This window comes from Antechinus flavipes, chromosome 2, assembly GCF_016432865.1.
Source record: "Antechinus flavipes isolate AdamAnt ecotype Samford, QLD, Australia chromosome 2, AdamAnt_v2, whole genome shotgun sequence".
NCBI classification, from domain to species: Eukaryota; Metazoa; Chordata; class Mammalia; order Dasyuromorphia; family Dasyuridae; genus Antechinus; species Antechinus flavipes.
In genome coordinates, this window is record NC_067399.1 from 396209960 (window position 1) to 396228506 (window position 18547).

Consider the following 18547-nt stretch of genomic DNA (forward strand, 5'->3'; position numbering starts at 1 on the left):
TCACTTCCCAGCTCCCATCCCTCCTTGGCAGAAAAATAGGGAAACACATACAGCTTGGGCTGGGCCATCAGCACTTTCGAACATACCACTAGCATCAGCTTACTCATTGCTTTCCTTCAACTTTAAGACTAATGCCTCAATTGACAAGTCTATTCTCATATGATTGTCAAAACAAAAGGCAGAGTTACTCTCTTGTCTAAGTTGCCTTGTTGTGTAGTTTCCTCTCAGTAAAGTGAAATGGTCATGAAGACTGATTTGCTCTATTTAAGTCAAATCCTTATAATATGAAGTCTCTAGAGCAGAGGATTCAAAATCAAAGTCTCTCCTCTCCCACCCCCCCAAAAAAATCTGTCCCTAAAAAGTTTACATTCTGGAGGAAAGGGGATATAAGAATGGAAGGAATAATACAATATTGAAATAGCCACACAATAGTTTGAGAAAAGAAAGCCCTATTTAGGAAAAGGTTTCCATAGAACAGGGTTCAAGTGAATCTTAAAGAAAGGGAGGGTAGTTTAAGACATAATAGTGAGGAAGGAATGAAAACCAGACCTAGAGATGGTTCATAAAAGTGAAGGATGGAATGGGGACAGTTCATTAAAGACAAGTTAAACTATTAGAAAGTAAAAGATTAAGAGGAAATTAAGTGTGAAAATGAGGATAGAGGACTGAACTTGGAGTTAAAAAAAAACAAGTTTTAATTCTATTCTCAAACCTGCAGCCTTTCTATGTGACCCTGAGGAAGTCATTTAATCTGTGCCTCAATTTTCTCGTCTATAAAATGGGGGTAATGGGAGCACATATATCTTGGAAATTGAAATAATTTTTGTAAAGTGCTTTGCAAGTCTTAAAGTACAATATAAATGCTAGCTATGTTATTATTGTTATTGTGAAGATTTCATCTCTGTTCATTATCAAGTCAGGTTTCCACAAGGCTCAGACCTCTCTCCCTATGCCAGAAGGATTGTATATTTTTATATTTACCTTACCCACTCACGCTTTCTCTCCCTTCAAACAATGTACCACTTTTCTATCCTTTCTAATTGAAAACTAGTTTAGCAGGATACTTTGGCATAAGGGAATGAGTTCTAGCTTTGGAATTGGAGGTGATTATTGTTGTCTGATTCTTCCAGTCACATCGATACTTTGTGGCCCCATTTAGGGTTTTTTTTGGCAAAAATACTGAAGGGGGGGGGGAGTTGCCATTTCCTTCTCCAGCTCATTTTTAGATGAGGAACTAAGGCAGACAGGGCTAAGTGACTTGTCTAGAGTCACACAGATAAGAAGTATCTGAAGCCAGATTTGAATTTACCAAGATAAATCTTTTTTATTCTAATGATGTCCTATTTATCATACCATCTAGCTGCCTGGGGACTTAGATTTAAACTACTTACCATCTGCAAGTCACTCAACCTTTCTGGGCCTCAGTTTCCCCATCTGTAAAATGAGGGAAGGTTAAACTTCTCTATGGTCCCTCTTAACACTAACAATTTGTAATCTCTAATCCTAATATGGATGGCTAAAGCACCATTGTTACTCAATCCACTGCACCACCTAGCTGACCCTTCTTCTTAATGTTTTATTTTTCTTCAATTTCATTTTTTTAACATATTCCTTTTCTATCCCTTCCCTCCGTGAGCCATCCTTTATATCAGAAATTTAAAAAGAAAAAAGCAATTCAAAAAACCCAACCAAAATATTAACTATGTCTAATAGTATATGTAATATTCCACACTCACAGTCCTACTACCACTGTAAAAGAGGGCAAGAGAATACCATATGTGCCATCCTCAGTGATATCTCCTCATCCTCTCCTAGTGAGCAAATTAGGTAGGGACCAGAAGCCCCTGAACAAATTCAGCACTAAATCATTACTGGTTGTGGCCTCAGCAAGGAATGCCACTTCCATTTGAGACACACATTAAACTTCAATTTGGACAGCTTCCATGTGTGAGAATGACAGAAAGGCAATTTGGTGACTCTCTGACTGGGAACCTTCGTGGAAGTGGGGAGAGAAAACAATTACAGACAATAAAAAAAGTTATAAACAATACATCAGGTGATATTTTACTGGGGTCTTTGAGCCATTTCCCCTAGAGAAACCATTTAGGATGGGATAGAATTAGCCATCTGAGTCTCTTCGGGTGCTTGACTTTTATTCGAGGGCCTAGGAGTTAAATAATTCATGCTAATAGTCTCAGCAGCAAGGAGAACAAATTGCCAGGGCTCCAGAGATGCATTTCCATTACAAGGCACAGCCCTGGATGAATTTGTGATGAAAAGCCATGTTAAGTGGCTTTCGTTTCATGCCCTGATTTCTTTCTGTAGCTTGAGAAAGAAAGCATCATTGCTAGGATGAGGATGGGCTTGAGTGACCCAGGGGAGAGACTGCCCAAACTGATGCTCGAGCCAATGAATAGAATTTTCACATTAAAAATAGCAAGCAGAAATTCATTTAACACAACTCCAACTCCGTACTGAGGGGGGTGGGAGAGAAAAGGAGATGGCAGCTGCAGTTGGAGGTGGTATTGCTATTAATTCTACCTGGGGATTTCAAAGTTCAAGCGTCTTCAAAGAATCTTAAACATTTTCTGAAATTTGAGTTGGGGGTGTAATTGCTCAGCAGTCATTAAACCACGTGCGCCACCTGCACTTGCAATCATTTTCAGAATGGAAAAGAGAAAGAGCTTCCTTGGCTTTCCCCCCACATCCTCTTAAAACTCCATTCTGGCATTGTGATTTGGGTAGGAGTGGGCCAAATACAGCTGGGTAGCTTATTCAGTAGGCATTTATTAAGCACCTACTTTGCAATTCCTTTTTGATTAAGTACCCCTAAGATGGCAGATGATGATAAGTAATATCTATAGGCAATATCATAAAAATTGCTATTATCAAATAGAATCATGGGTAAAGCACATTACAAAATTTTAAAGCATTATATAAATATTAGCTTTTAATATTATTATTTCACTGGAGCCTTTGCCAACAACCTTTAAGGTAGATACTATTGGTATTATCCACATTTTTCAGATGAGGAAACTGAGGCTTAAAGAGGTCGGTCATAATAGCATTTATATGGGGCTTTAAAGTTTATAAAGCATTTATATACATAATTTGATTTGAAACTTAAAATCTTGTAAGGTAGAAGCTTTTTACAGATGAGGAAACCAAGTCTGAAAGTGATCTGCTACCAGATGAGCAAGTAAATATCTGGGGCAGGAATTCAGATCAAAATTTTCTGTGTGACCTTGGATGAAGTAAGCTCCTCTCTCAGTAAAGAAAAGGAGTTTGGATTTGATGATCTCTAAGTTTTTTCCAGCTCTAGTTTTATTATCTCATGATTCCCAGGTTACCATTCTCTCTACTAGGAACCGTAGCCTTCACCATTTCCTAATAAATGATTGAAAGAAACATATCCTTCCTCTCTTGTTCAGATTAATTTGATTGCCACTTCATCCACAACCTTACTTCTCAAATTTCACAAAGCATTTTCCTTTATACTCCTCCTATGTACTTATTGGGTAATATCTATTAAAAGTTATTTGGGTCTTATCTCTCTACTAGATGGCAACTTCCATAAGGGCAGGACTTTGTCATGTCCTAACTTCTGTCTTCCCAAGCACTAAATTGATGATCCACCCATTGTTGTTCATTTTTGTCTGACACCAATACTGTCCATGGGATTTTCTCGACAGAGACGCTAGAATGGCTTGCCATTTCCTCCTTCAGCAGCAAACAGACGTGAAGGGACTGGCTCATGATCACACAATTAGTGTCAGAGACTAGGTTTGGAATCAGGTCTTCCTCACTTCAGGACCAGGGCTCTATCCACTGACCCCCTAGTTGCCCATACGTGATTGAGGCTTAGGACTATAAGTTTGCTGAATGAATGTATGTTAAGCACTAGAAAGACAAAGAGAAAGGAGCATTAAGACAGTTACTAAAATGATTCTACAGCAGTTCTTTTTACAATTGTTATTTCCTCCTGTAACTAGCAGATTTGCCTCAGCCCCTGGAAATCCCCTGCTCTCATTTTTGCTTTTGTCCACAGCTTTTCTGGATAAGGAGTGGCTTTATAAGATAGCTGGCTGTGTGCACAGATGACTGAACCTGCTCAACTTGGTTTACTCTCCTAGATTCCCTCCACCCCTTCCACTCCTCCTGTCTCCAGCTCCTTTGCTCTTTCCCTGCCTGTGCTCCCTGGGCTCTAGCTGTCACTGTCTCTCCAGGAGCTTGCTTGATAGAAAGGTGCGACTACCTAATCCAATCTGCAAAGTGAATTTTCAAGTTTTTCTATATCCCTAAGTCACTGAGAGTTGTTCAATATTCCTTTTGAAATAATCATGGTGGATTCATGAGTTCCTTAGAAAAGTTCAGTCAATACCTTCCAACACTTCTTTTATAAGCAGCCAGAATATCTGGCATGAAATCAGACTATTTCGCCATCTCACTTGGGAAAATAGAACTAAAATAAGAAAGTTAATTTAAAATAAAATAAATTTACCTATTACACTGGAAGGATCTCTAAAAAAACCCATTTGAGTTGCCAAACTTTGCCAAAAAAGTCTGATCAATGGGAGTTTAATATCTCTCAATAGAAGAATATCAGTTTAAAAAATTGTGACTGCATTGATGGATGACTGAGTGATGACTGGTTGACTCAGACTTTACAGTGATTAAAACAGTCAAGCATGCAGGGAAAAAATAATAGAACTCCTAGAGTACTACATAATTTTTTCAAAATCCTTCTATATCTGTTATTTTAATTACTCTTCTAGTAATCCATGAGGAAGGTAAACCATATAATTATCTACATTTTAGTGATGGGGAAAATTGATATGGGGAGTTAGGTGATTTATTCAAAGTCACAGACTCAGTAAAGTTAGGCAAGATTAGAACATTATCAGATCAAATTACATATTATCTCACCATGCTTCCCCTCTCTCTGTCTGTGTGTCTCTCTGTCTTTCTGTCTGTCTCTCTCTCTCTCTTTCTCTCTCTCTCTCTCAAGTAAGTCAGATGAAGAATTTTCTACTTTGTCTACCCACAGGTGCCAAGAGCAAAAGCCCTATGCAATTATAGAGGGCAGAACCCAAATGACCTAAGGTTCAACAAGGGAGATATCATCCTCCTTCGAAGACAACTTGATGAAAATTGGTACCAGGGAGAGATCAATGGCATCAGTGGAATTTTCCCCACCAGCTCAGTGGAGGTTATTAAGCAGCTTCCACAACCTCCCCCACTCTGTCGGGCTCTTTACAACTTTGATTTGAAAGATAAGGACAAAAATGAAAACCAAAACTGTCTGACATTCCAAAAGGTAAGGGAGTAGTTTGGGAAGAGGGTAATATATTAAGTTTATATTGTTATTTTAATTAGGAGTTTTGTTTTTTCCTAAAAAGAAAGGGGCATCATTGACTGGTAGAATAGTCATTCAGGCAAGCTGAAACTGAAATTGTCTAGGTAGATGGGCAAAGGTATATTGAGAAATAGTTAATAACCCATTTTCTTATAAAATGTATGCCCACACACTTTTATGTTTAATTTGCATTATTAACATTTTCCTCATGACTTTAACTCTAAAAATCAACAGAATTATAAAATAAGTACTGATTTATATTTTGCTGCTTTTCGAGGTGTAAATGCTTACACTGAAAATTTATAATGGGCTAAAGACAGACAAAATTGGTTCTAGTTAACTCCAGCACACTTGGAAAGGACTAACAATTGTCACACAAGACATTATTTTAAATGCCCAGGAATCTCTGGACATGTCTAAAATGTAACCAGCCCAAGGCACCACCATTCATCTGATGGTAAAATTGAAATCTGGTTCCTAGAAGGAAAATACAGTGCTATATAAAATTACAAAATTAACTTGATATTACCAAATCAGTTAAGAAAAATCATAATTAGCTCTATTAAAAGAAATCTTGAAGACAAATTCAAGAAATGAAAGGTAAAAGTATTTTATTTAGCACAGTGTCAACAAGGTCTGATTCAAACAAACTGCAGTATTACTTTTAAAAAACAGGAGTCCATAAAAGAACTGCATCCTGATTGATGCAGAAACCAAGGTAATGTGATCAAACTAGAAATGGAAAGATTAAATATCGATATTTTGGGTATATGTGCACTTAAGAGGATGGGAATGGGTAAATTTAATTCAAGTGATCATTATATAACCACTGTGGATAAGAATCCCTTAGAAGAAATACAGTAGCCCTTACTGTCAATAAAAATGTGAGAAAACCAGTACTGAGATATAATGTTAAAAATGAAAGAATGATATTTATTTGATTCCAAAGCAAAACATTCAGCATCGTAGTAATATTCCAGTCTACACTCCAGCCACTGATCCCAGAAACCAAAATTGATCAGTCTGTAAGTCTATCAGTCTGAAGGCCTACAATATCTTCTAGAAATAACCTCCCCCCCCAAAAAAAAGAATATCACATTCATCATAAGGGGTTGAAATGACAAAGTAGAAGAGCAAAATATAATTGGAATAGCAGGCAAGTTTGGCCTTGATGTACAAAATGAAGCAGGGCAGAGACTAATAGAATTTTGTCAAGATATAACTTGTTAGTCTTAGCAAATCCTCTTTTTCAACAACCCAAAAGGTGACTCTACACATAGACATTACTAGATGGACATATTGAAGCCAGATTGATTATATATTTTGCAGCCAAAGATGGGGAAGTCTCTATACAGTCAGTCAAAATAAGACGTGGAGCTCACTGTGGCTCAGATCGAGAACTTAATGCAAAATTCAGACTTAAATTGAAGAAAATAGAGAAAACCATCAGACCACAGAAGTATAATCTAAATAACATCTTTTATGAATATAAGTGAAAGCAGAAAATAGATTTAAGGCATTGAATCTGGTAAATAGAATGTCTGAGGAACTATGGACAGAGATTTGAAATATTGTATAGGAAGCAGCAAAAAAATTCTCTTAAAGAAAAAGAAGAGCAAGAAAGCAAAATAGCCATCTGATGAATCTTTATACAGAAGGGAGGGGAGAAATGAAAAGATTTGCCCAGTTGAATGCAGAATTCCAGAGAATAACAAGATTTTCTTAGGAAAAAGTTTTCATAGGAAAGTTTTCTTAAATGAGCAATGTAAAGAAGTAAAAAAAAACAGTAGAATGAGAAAGACTAGAGAACTCTTCAAGGAAATTAGGAGATAGTAAGGGCATATTTCATACAGAAATGGGCATGATAAAAGATAAAAACCTAGGAATTTAACTGAGACAGAAGAATTAGGAAGTAGCAAGAATATGCAGAAGAACTATACAAAAAAGATCTTAATACCACCCATAACTACAATGGCATGGTTACTGATCTAGAGCCAGACATTCTAGAGAATGAAATAAAGTAGCTTTCAAGAAGCCTTGCTAATAATATAATTAGTGGAGGTGAGAGAATTCTAGATTTAGAATTCTAACAGATGATGTTGTCAAAGTGGTGCATTCTAAATATGCCAGGAAATTTGGAAAACTCAGCAGTGGCCACTAGATTGGAAAAAATCAGTTTGTGTTCCAGTCCTAAAGAAGGACAATGCCAAAGGAGGTTTTGAATTGAATAGTTACACTCATTTCACATTCCAGCAAGGTTATGCTTAAGGTGTTTTTAAGCTTTAGCAACATGTGAACTGAGTATTAGCAAAAAAGCAGGCTGATTTTTGAAGAGGTAGAAGAACCAGAGACCAAATTGCCTTCATATATAAGGGAGTTCCAGTAAATCTTTACTTCTGTCTCATTGACTACACTAAAGATTTTGACCCTGGATCATAACAAAATGTGGCAAATTCTTGAGATGTGAGTATCAAGGCTGGGCTCAATTATTCATGTATGGAAGACCTAAAGAAAAAGGAGAACTAGTGACAGGGAAACTTTTCCACATTTCTGTATTAAATTAAATGGATCCTATTTAGATGCAGAACAAAATGGGATAATCTTGTGGTCTAGTCATCAATTTAGGCACCATGTTTATAAGGCCACCTTATCATCAAGATGGCATCATTCAGGGCAGTCAGTTTGCAGAAATTATCATGGCAATCCTGATTACATCTACTCTAGGAGTGCTCCAGAATTAAGACTTAGAATAAGGAAGACCTCAGTTCAAACTCTGACTCTGTGTGATCCTTCAGGAAGTTAATTAATCACTCTAAACTTCAGTCTCCTTGGCTCTCAATGGGTGGGTGGGAAGGAGGGTGGATTTGATAGTCTCTCAGGTCTCTAGATGGACATATTGAAACCAGATTGATTATATATTTTGCTATATTTCCCAAGCTCAATCTATGATCCTAAATGCCTCCCTAGGAATCTTGAGGTAGAAGAAACTTAAGGGATTTGTTATGGAGAAAGGTTGAAGATAATGTGGAGTTCCACTGCATCATGAATTCAGAGCTACCAGTTGTATAAATGATCCCTAAGGCACCGAGTATTGTCAGTTTTATTCCAATTCTCTCTCAGCTTAAATCCTCTCCAGGTTTGGGGTAGGTCAGACAACCTCTCTTCCATATGCCCCATAACTCCATATTATAACCAGCTTGTAATTATCTTTCCTTAAAGGAAATGTCATCCAAGGAAAGATGCTTTGCTGCAAAAGAAGTTTGCTCTACTAAGGGCAAAGCAACCAAGGCAGGCCCTTGGGTAGAAAAACCAATACCTGGCAGTGTGGGTGCCTTCACTGGGGAAAAGAAAATGAAATGAAATAAAATACAATCATATTTTGTTCTCCTAGTTGGCAGACTGTACCTATATCTCTGTTGTCACTAACTTCATTTAGGAGAGGATGAAAAATGAGGCACACCAGAAAACTATACATCCATAAACACCAAGGGGACAATTGATGTAGGCTGAACAAAGAAAAAATAGTACATATCTTACAGGCCAGAAAGCATCTATTAATCACCCGGTGTGCACAAGGCACTGGAACTACAAAGACAAAGCAGAAAATCTCAGGAGCATTTCAAGTAGTACTAGAGAGATACACCACATATAAACAACTAAATAAATACATGATAATTTGAAGAAGGGAGAGAATATCATCAGTGAAGGGAACCAGGAAAGACTTCCCAATAGTTGTTATCTCTAAGGTAAGCCTGAAAGGAAGGAAGAGATTCTAAGATGAAGAGGGTGAGAAAGTGTGTTCCAGCCAGTGTGAAGGAAGGGGAAAGGGGGTGGGGGATGGCTTGTTCAAAAGGCACTGAGAATAGGAGATTAGAATGCTGAATTCAGGGAATTGCAGGAAGGAAGATTTGCTTAGAATTAAAATGTTTGAAGGGGAAGAATGTACTTGGAAGTGTAATTGGGAGGTAAATAGTGAGAACTTTCAATGCCAAGTCTGTATTTTATTTTAGAAGTGGTGGGGAGACACTTAAAAGTTGCTACAGAGAAGGGGAATTTGGAATTCATTTATTACATTTGTATCTTTAAGAAAATTATGTTGGCAGTTTTGTATGAACAATGGATTGAGGAGGAAAGAGATCTGAAGCAAAGCAAACAGGTGGAAGAAAGCATTTGTTTAATGCCTACTATGTTCCAGACACTGTGCCATGCATTTTATAATTTGATATACTCCAGTGTTGCAGAGTATGTCAAGCTCCAATAGATGCCATAGAGCCCATGGCCCTGTCCTCTAGTCAGAAAGTCCAATCAGAGGGGCAGAGGGTACTGATAAGAAATCAGTACTTAGGCAGATTCAATCTATATTTTTAAATTTTATTTATTTTTAATTTTTTTCAATAGTATTTTATTTTTACAAATACATGTAAAAATATAGTTTTCATCATTAATCTTTATAATAGCTTTTTATTTTTTTAAAATACATCCAAAAATAATTTTCAGCATTTGCTCTTACAAAACTTGTGTTCCAAATTTTTCTCCCTTCCTCCCTACTTTTTCCCTCCCTTAAACAGCAAGTAATCCAATATAGGTTAAATATGTGCAATTCTTCTAAATATATTTCCACATTTATCATCAGCATTTATTTTTTTTAAACTTTATATTCCAAATTTTTCTCCTTTCTTTCCCCTTCCCACGACAGAAAGCAAACTGATATAGGTTTAAATATGTGCTATTCTTTTTAACATATTTTCTAATTTGTCATGTTGTTCAAGAAAGATCATACTAAAAGGCAAAAAAAAAAAAAAAGATGAGAAAAAAACAAAAAGGTGAAAATATTATGCTTTGATCTATATTCAACCTCCATAGTTCTCTCTCTAGATGTGGATGATATTTTCTATCCCAAGTCTGTTGAAATTGCCTTGAATTCATTGCATTGTTGAAAAGAGCTAAGTCTTACCATGGTGATCATCACATAATCTTGTTATTGTGAACAATGTTCTATTGGTTTTGTTCACTTCACTCAGTATCAATTCATGTAAGTCTTTCCAGGCCTTTCCAAAATCAGACTGCAAATCATTTCTAATAGAATAATAATATCCCATTACAGCAGATTCAATTTTGCAGTATAAAGATTTTCCAGCGAGGAGGTTGAATGACTTTTTACCCAGAGTCACAAAGCCAATAAAGTGACTAAAATCACGTTTGAACTCAAGTTTTCTTGTCTTCAAGTCCAGCTACTCTATTCACTGATTTATTTAACTGCCTCCCAAATAAGAAGACTGTTATAATAATTTAGGCAGCCTATGGTGAGAGTCTGAATGAGGGTACTGGCAATGTGAGCGGAGATAGATAGATATGAGAAATGTGTGGGGGTAAAATACACGTTTTGTAATTGATTAAAGCAGGGAGGAGAGGGAAGATTGGAGTAATAATCTAAGATTGTGAACTTGAGTAAACAGAAGAATAGTAATAGCAGAATCCAAAAAGTTAGAAGGGTGAGTGTATTTAATGGGGGAAGATAAGTTTCATTATGGTTATGTTGAATTTGAGATGCCTGAGGACATCCAGATTGAAATGTCCAATAAACATTTGATATTGTGGGCTTTACTGAGATTTAGGAGAGATTAGATTAAATTCATAAATCTTGGAGTTATGTGCCTAGGGATGGTAATTGGACCTGAGAGGTGATGAGATGACTGAAAAAGAGTATAAAGAGAGAAGAGAGTACTGGACAAAGCTTTGGGGGGTAATACATACCCATGGTTAGGGAAGTGGGAAATAGATGGATCCAGCAAAGGAAAAGGCAGCATCAAATGGTAGTGGGGAGAACCTAAATAAAACCGTGTCATGAAAAGCCACTGATGAGAGAGCATTTAGGGGAAGGGAGTAGCCAACCCTGCCAAAAGCCATATAGAGAGGTTCAAGAAGGATGGGGACTAAAAATAGGCCCACGGATTAAGCAATTAAGAGATTGTTGTTAATCTGTTAGAAGACATTGTTAATCTCCTAGAAGTTTCAGTTGAGCAGCAAAAACAGATTGGCACCTTTGAAAAGTGAATGGGAGGAGAGGAAGTGAAGCTGGGGAATATAAGTGGTTTTTTCTAAGTGTGGAAAGGAAAAAGGTATAAAATAGCTTGAGGGCATTTTAAGAATCAGAATTATTGGGACATTTTTCAGGGCCCCTGGGAAGGTAACAATGGATAGAGAGTGCTCAAAGGTTTCAGGACAGGGACAGATTTTGAGTCATAGAAGTTCACTTGGATTCCCATTGCTGGACTGAGCTATGGATTTCCTTGTTCTCTTCAAGGTATTTTCTCTAGCATCAATCTGTGCTCAGTTCCTGCAAAAAACAAAGCTTTTCTGTCTCTCCCATTAACATGGGCATATAGCCTATAAATTCATTTTTCATTGCTCCGTCTTCCACGTATTTGGAACCATATGGTTTTATTTTCTTATTGCCTTTGTTCTCCCTTGTTAAATGACTAATATGTTGCCTCAACTTTCAGAGGAAGCCCCATTTACTTTTACTTTAGTGCTGCCAGCTCTCCAAGGGAGGCCAGAGCCAATACAATGTAAGTTAAGCCTAAAATAAAACATGTCATTTCAGTCCATATCCCAATCACTCACATTTTAATAGCTCTTTATAGTTATAAAGCACTTTACTTGATACATCTCTCATTTGGTCCTATGAGTCCTTTGGAGTAGGTAGTACAAATATTATATCCTCTATTTTACAGATGAAGAAACTGAGACTCAGAAAAGTGAAATATTATTTACTAATGTCCCATGGCTACTAAGTGGTACAACCAGGATTAGAACTTAGGTCTTTTACCTCCATGATCAACAATTTTTCTACTATACTAGGCTGCTTCTCTCATATAAATAATTCACCGACATCTATCTGTAAATAGGACTAATCACCAGCTAATTGCACACAACCAATAGCATCTTCATCATCTCTACTCCTTATGTCTATTAACAGCTACAGATTATTCACATTTAATACACATGTGCCATCCTTCCACTCCCACAGCATTTAGGACCATCACCAGTCTCTTGACCTATGTCTTGCCACTGGGCTCCTGCAAGCAAGGGCTATCTCATTTGTGCATCTCCAGAACCTAGCACAGAGCCTTGCACGTAACAGAAAATTAAATGTCTGTTGAATTGAAATGAAAAATATCCAGTACACACTGACACCTAGGGAACGTTGATACTTTCACATACACAAAGATCCACATATACCACTCATATTAGAAACATATACAACATTGGACTACCTGCCATCTAGGAGAGGGGTGGGGGGAAGGAAGGGAAATTTTGGACAAAAGATTTTGCAAGGTCGATGTTGAAAAAGTACACATTCATATGTTTTGTAAATAAAAAGCTTTAATTAAAAAAAGAAACATATACAACCCAAACATATACTCAAGGAACAGTATGAGGAAAGGTTTCTTGAAGAATGTGGTGGCCCATAAGCTAATATATGAAATAATAATACATAAAAATATAATACAACCTCTCCCCTCTCTAATTACTTATACTCTCAAAAGACTTATACTCTCAAAAAAAGGTAACTAGGTGGAATACAGAATTATTTGGATGAGTGGGAGGGAGTTGAGTACATGAATAGAGAGGGTGAGAGAAGGAAGATACTAGGTTAAAGAAGTAGAAGGAAATGAGCAAGAATAACACAGGACACTTGTAAGAATTGAAGGGATAGATAGAGAATTCCTGAGGAAAGAATTTTTTTTCCCCAAGGACTTACCCTCATCTCTATGATTTGGATGAGTTGTATTACACAAATAACCAAGGAAAGTCATGTAGCAGAGGTGCCTGGGAGAACAGAGCTGTTGGGTTATCTCAACAGGACCTTATTTAGCAATAAGTTAAAACCCCCAGGTCCATGGTAGTATAACGCATAGAGTGCAAGATTTAGAGGCAAGAAGACCTGCATTCAAGTTATGCCTTCAACACTAACTTGTTATGTGACGTGGGGCAAATTTCCTAACTCTCTCAAGGCTTCAGTTTCTTCATCTGTAAAAGGAGATTAGATTACATAGCCTCTAAGATCTCTTTTCTGGTTCTAAAAGTTTTTTCCCAGTAGAATTTTCATGGAAAGTATTTTCGCTGGATAAATTTCCACCAGTTTGCAAGTAATAGCCATTTCACACAAAACTGGAATACTTTCCTGCAGGAATTTAACCTTTATTATGCTCATTCCCCAAAGTTTCACATTCATTCAGAGGAATGAAAATGTGAGTTATTTCCCTTAGGTTTTTGTGTCTTTTTTTTCTCCTTTGCCAAACGTCTTTGAGTAGATCAAACCAAAGCAGACTAAACAAGAATCTGGCTCCACTTGAACTTAGTGACTCAGAAAAGGTAGTTTGTTTGATAATTTTATTCCCACATCCACATCAATAGAAACTAGTTTTCCTCTTCATAGTCCTAAGATCTGATAATTTCCTTGTACCCTCTATTCAGAAATTGTGGGTTGCATGAATTTCCTGGTATTTCAATGCTGATTTCCTGATTTCTCTAAGATTTGCAATCTACTTGTAAATTCTTTCATAGTCTTTTTCCAATATGCCTCATTCTGACATTCTTCAGGGGTAGGGACTGTTGTATGTCTGTAGCCTTAGCGCCTCACACAATATTAGCTTTGTGACCTTAAGGCAGTTTTAACATCTCTTTCCCCACCAGATCCCTTTATCTGTCAAATTAAGGGGTTAAAGTAGATGACCTTTAAGATTCCCTGTTAGTTTTTATATCTATGATCTTATGATTATTATGATCCTAGTATCATAAATTTAGAGCTAAAAGGGACCTTAGAAACTGTTTAATACAGCCCCTCCACTTAATAGATTAGGAATCTGGGACACAGAATTTTGTCATCTTGTCCAGTCACATAGCTATTAATGTCTGAGGCAGGCTATATGAACTCAGGTCTTCTAGACTATAGTACCATCTCCACTATGGAGAGGTCTTTTAAATGCTTCTTTGGTTAAATGAAAGAATGGTCTTACGTTGTGGTCTTAAAGTAGTAGATTACTAGCTTTTGACAAGTTTGAACAATCTAGAAAAATTTAAATATAAGCCTGGTGCTGACCCTCATGTCTCTTTTATTTCCCAGTATTAGCACAGAGAAGTAGGATGAGGTTTTATAGCTCTCTGTAGATCAGCTTAGGTAAATTTAAAGAGATTAGATAGTAGGTGATGAATTTTTTTGTGGCCACAAATAACTCAGAAGACATTCACCAAGTTATAGAAAAATCATAATCCACATGAGCTAAGGAAGAAGTACTCTCCTCACTGGTGAAACCTAGGATTTATTTATTAGTTTTATTAAATACAAAAAGAAGTACAGTAAAACTTAAGAGCAGGATCAAGGTACCTCCATGTAGCAGCAGACCAAGAAAAGACCCCACATAACAGAGTTTTCAGAATTGTCAGAGAATTGGTATTCAGCTCCTCTCCAAAAAAGTATAAATAGTACAAATTACTTCAGAACCTACACTGATGTTCTACCAAGATGCTCCATCTCTCACCTACAGGCATTTTCTCTAGCTTTCCCTTGGACAGCTTGGACTACTCTGTCTCCTCATCTCTGCCCAGTGATCTCCATAGCATCCTTTAACTCCCAAGTAAAATCTCATCTTTTACAGAAAGCTTTTCCTGAGTGTTCTTAATACCTTTTCTGTTATTTATTTGTCTATATATATATATATTTGTTTGCTTGTTGTCTGCTCCATTTGATATTGTGAGTTTCTTTTTCAGGGCAGGAGCAGACTTTTGTACTTTTTTTGAGTGGAGGAATACTCATCAATTAGCATACAGTAGAAACTTAATATTTATTGACGAAGTAAACAAATTCTCAGTCTAGAAAACATCCATATTTCAAAATAGCTTCATATTCTATATATTCTGATTTTACCCCAAGGGCAAATAGAAAAGATCTTTGGATCCTTCCCACTTTCCCTATTACCACTACTTTCTTTCCTTTTTGTAAAAATAAAGTTATAATGATGTAATGACATACAATAAGCAGGATTGATATTTGGAAGCAGGAAAACATGCTTGATTGGTTCTTAAATCATACTATCTAGAAAGCTATTTATACTGCCTAGCTAGGAGATAGAGACAGAGATGGAGGGAGAGAGGGAAGGAGAGAGGGAGGGAGGGAGGGAAGGAGGAGAGAGGGAGGATGAAAGAAGGAAGGAAGAAAGGAAGGAAGGAAGGAAGGAAGGAAGGAAGGAAGGAAGGAAGGAGAAAGGAAGGAAGGAAGGAGGGAGGGAGGGAGGGAGAGAGGAAGGAAGGAAGGAAGGAAGGAAGGAAGGAAGGAAAGAAAGGAAGGAAGGAAGGAAGGAAGGAAGGAAGGAAGGAAGGAAGGAAGGAAGGAAGGAAGGAAGGAAGGAAGGAAGGAAGGAAAGGAAAAGAGGAAGGGAGGAAGGAAGGAAGGAAGGAAGGAAGGAAGGAAGGAAGGAAGGAAGGAAGGAAGGAAGGAAGGAAGGAGGGAGGGAGGGAGGGAGAGAGGGAAGGAAGGAAGGAAGGAAGGAAGGAAGGAAGGAAAGAAAGGAAGGAAGGAAGGAAGGAAGGAAGGAAGGAAGGAAGGAAGGAAGGAAGGAAGGAAGGAAGGAAGGAAGGAGGAAGGAAGGAAGGAGGAAGGAAGGAAGGAAGGAAGGAAGGAAGGAAGGAAGGAAGGAAGGAAGGAAGGAAGGAAGGAAGGAAGGAGGGAGGGAGGAAGGAAGGAGGGAGGGAGGAAGGAAGGAAATTTCTTTAGTGCTTACTAGGTCAAGCATTGTTCTAAACACTGGGGTTAAAAATAAAAGCAAGAAAGGCAGTTCTTCACCCTCCAAGAGATAACATGGTAATAGGAGAAGACAACATATAAAGGGAGATGGGGAGAAGGGGAGAAGGGGAGGAAAGAATGAAGTATGTGTGGCAGCATACTGTGCAGATAGTAAGGCATTGAAGCTCTGGTTGCTGTCAAAATAATATGAAAATTCACCTCTCAGAGCATCCCAAAGGTGAAATTTCAAGGCTCAAGGAAGTGGAGAATAGAATAAGTTGATGTCTGAATACAGCCAAAATGGTCCTCTATATGCACCATTTAATATTCTTACTCTGTGCCTATCTGTGCTGGAGTCAGAATCCAAAAACCTTAGCAATTCAAGGTTCTCAGATTAAAGAGAGTTAAGTTCCAACTCCTTCACTTACCAAATGTGTGACCATAGGTAAACCTCAGTTTTCTGGTCTAGAAAATAGGGATAAAACCATATGTACTATTTACCTCACAGAATTATTGTGAGAAGAATACTTTCTTTGCAAAACAAAGCACTGTATCAATATATGCTATGATTGTTGTTGCTGCTATTGTTTTTGCCAGATACCATAGCTTAGCAATGGCAATTAGGTGGCACAGTGGACAAAACACTGATATATATGTTTATATGTATGTGGAGAATATGAAAAATTTTATCTATCATATTTATAAATAAGGGATGAAGCTCTATGACCCAAACACATGATAGAGAGCATAACAAGATGTAAAATGAATAATTTTGGTTACGTCAAATTTAAAAGTTTTTGCACAAACAAAAGCAATGCAGCTAAATAGAATAAAAGCGGGAAACTGGGAATTTTAGGAGAAAAAAATCTTTTTTGCCAGCCACCTACATGTAATATGACTTTCACCAATTTCTATCAGGTTGAGTAACCTTTCTGGGATAGTTGTGACCTAGTCTCTCTGTATGTCTCCATAGCCTTATAATAACCTAATAAAGTGAGATGGTTGAGGCATGGTTTCTTCTGGCTCTAACATTATATATCCTAACACACTATTTCTCATTTCCAATTCTGAAATTCTGTATTTATTTCTCCATAAGCAAATATACTATATTTCATGTATAATGTTTGCATGTACCTATATGAAATAATATCTTTGAGTGGAAAGATGAAACTAGAAGGAGAAAGATGAAACTGAAATAAGACAAGTTGACGTCAGTGAAACCCATCACATTTAGGCTCTAACACTTCAGTGTCGAGTGAAAGGGAAGAAAGAAATTAATTAGGAGATAGGGGGTGGAGACACTGGAAAAAAAAATAGAGTATTAGGCAGTGATCAGTAGATTTTGCACAGAATTCAAAGGGCTGAAGGACTTAGATTATCAGTCAGTAATTATGAGGAAATTTATTGAGCTCTGAGTAAGCAGTCCCATTGGAGAGATAGGATAAAAACTATTGCAAAAGCTTGTAGAAAGATTGGTGATGAATAAATAAATTTGTAGACACCTTTTTTAAAAATCTCCAAAAATGAGAGGTAAATGATAGTTGCTGAAAGAAGAAAAAAATCAAAAGATTTTTTTTTGTTTCTTTGTTTTTGTTTTGAATTAGAAAGACATAGATGTATTTGTAGATATAGTAGATGGAAAGGATGCAGTGATGGGGAAGAAACTTGTTTGGATTTCTTGATTTTTTTCCATTGGTTTTAAATCTCACAAGATCCTCTCATGTTCTATATTTGTCATGATTCAGTTAACAAAATCTCAGCTGTTAACAGGAACCTTTGAAGGACCTCACTGTCTATACAGAATTACTCTTTATTGTGCACTCTGTTTACTGGTGAATACCATGGGTGAGCATAGGTGCTCCTGCTTTGCTCTTTACTTGCCATTTATAACAAAAGAATTGGTAAACAAGTTTATTTTTGTGGTTGCATCTATCAAAGAACCTTTTAAGATCTCATCAAGTACAAGGGACCACTTTGTTGAGCTGGGATCCACTCTCTCATATTGAGTGCTTTTTTTGGTAGTGAACAAAAAGTAACATCTTATATTCTGTACGGCTCTTAGTCATTTGTGTGACCCTGTAGATGTGGTCTGCTGTGGGAAATCATTTGCAAAAAAAGCCAAAAGAACTCCCTCTTTTCTTTGGATATTTTCATAAAGATTTTATAGATGTGAGAAATTAAGCACATGGATCAATAGTTCATCTTGTTTGTCTTTGTCGGGTAATGATAGCTTCTGCATCTAGGTATTTTTCTATATTTTGGAGGGTAATTTTCATTGTTAGATACTTTAAAAATAGATTCCTGAGAGTATTTTAAATCATTGCCTCCAGCTCAAATTTCTTTCATTTTTGGTCAGGTCCAGCCATTCTTTCTGAGTTAATTTTCTTTTGTGCCATTTCCACTTT

At 37.0% G+C, this 18547-nt stretch overlaps 1 protein-coding gene across 4 annotated transcripts in view; it reads left to right on the top strand.

Moving 5' to 3' along the window:
* SH3RF2 (SH3 domain containing ring finger 2) overlaps positions 1 to 18547 on the top strand; it is a 145256-nt gene that overhangs the window by 52888 nt on the left and 73821 nt on the right. For all 4 annotated transcript variants that reach the window (XM_051978645.1, XM_051978646.1, XM_051978644.1 and 1 more), the window contains exon 2: positions 5048 to 5317. In XM_051978645.1, the coding sequence (XP_051834605.1) occupies positions 5048 to 5317 (270 nt within the window). The remainder of the gene's footprint in view (positions 1 to 5047; positions 5318 to 18547) is intronic.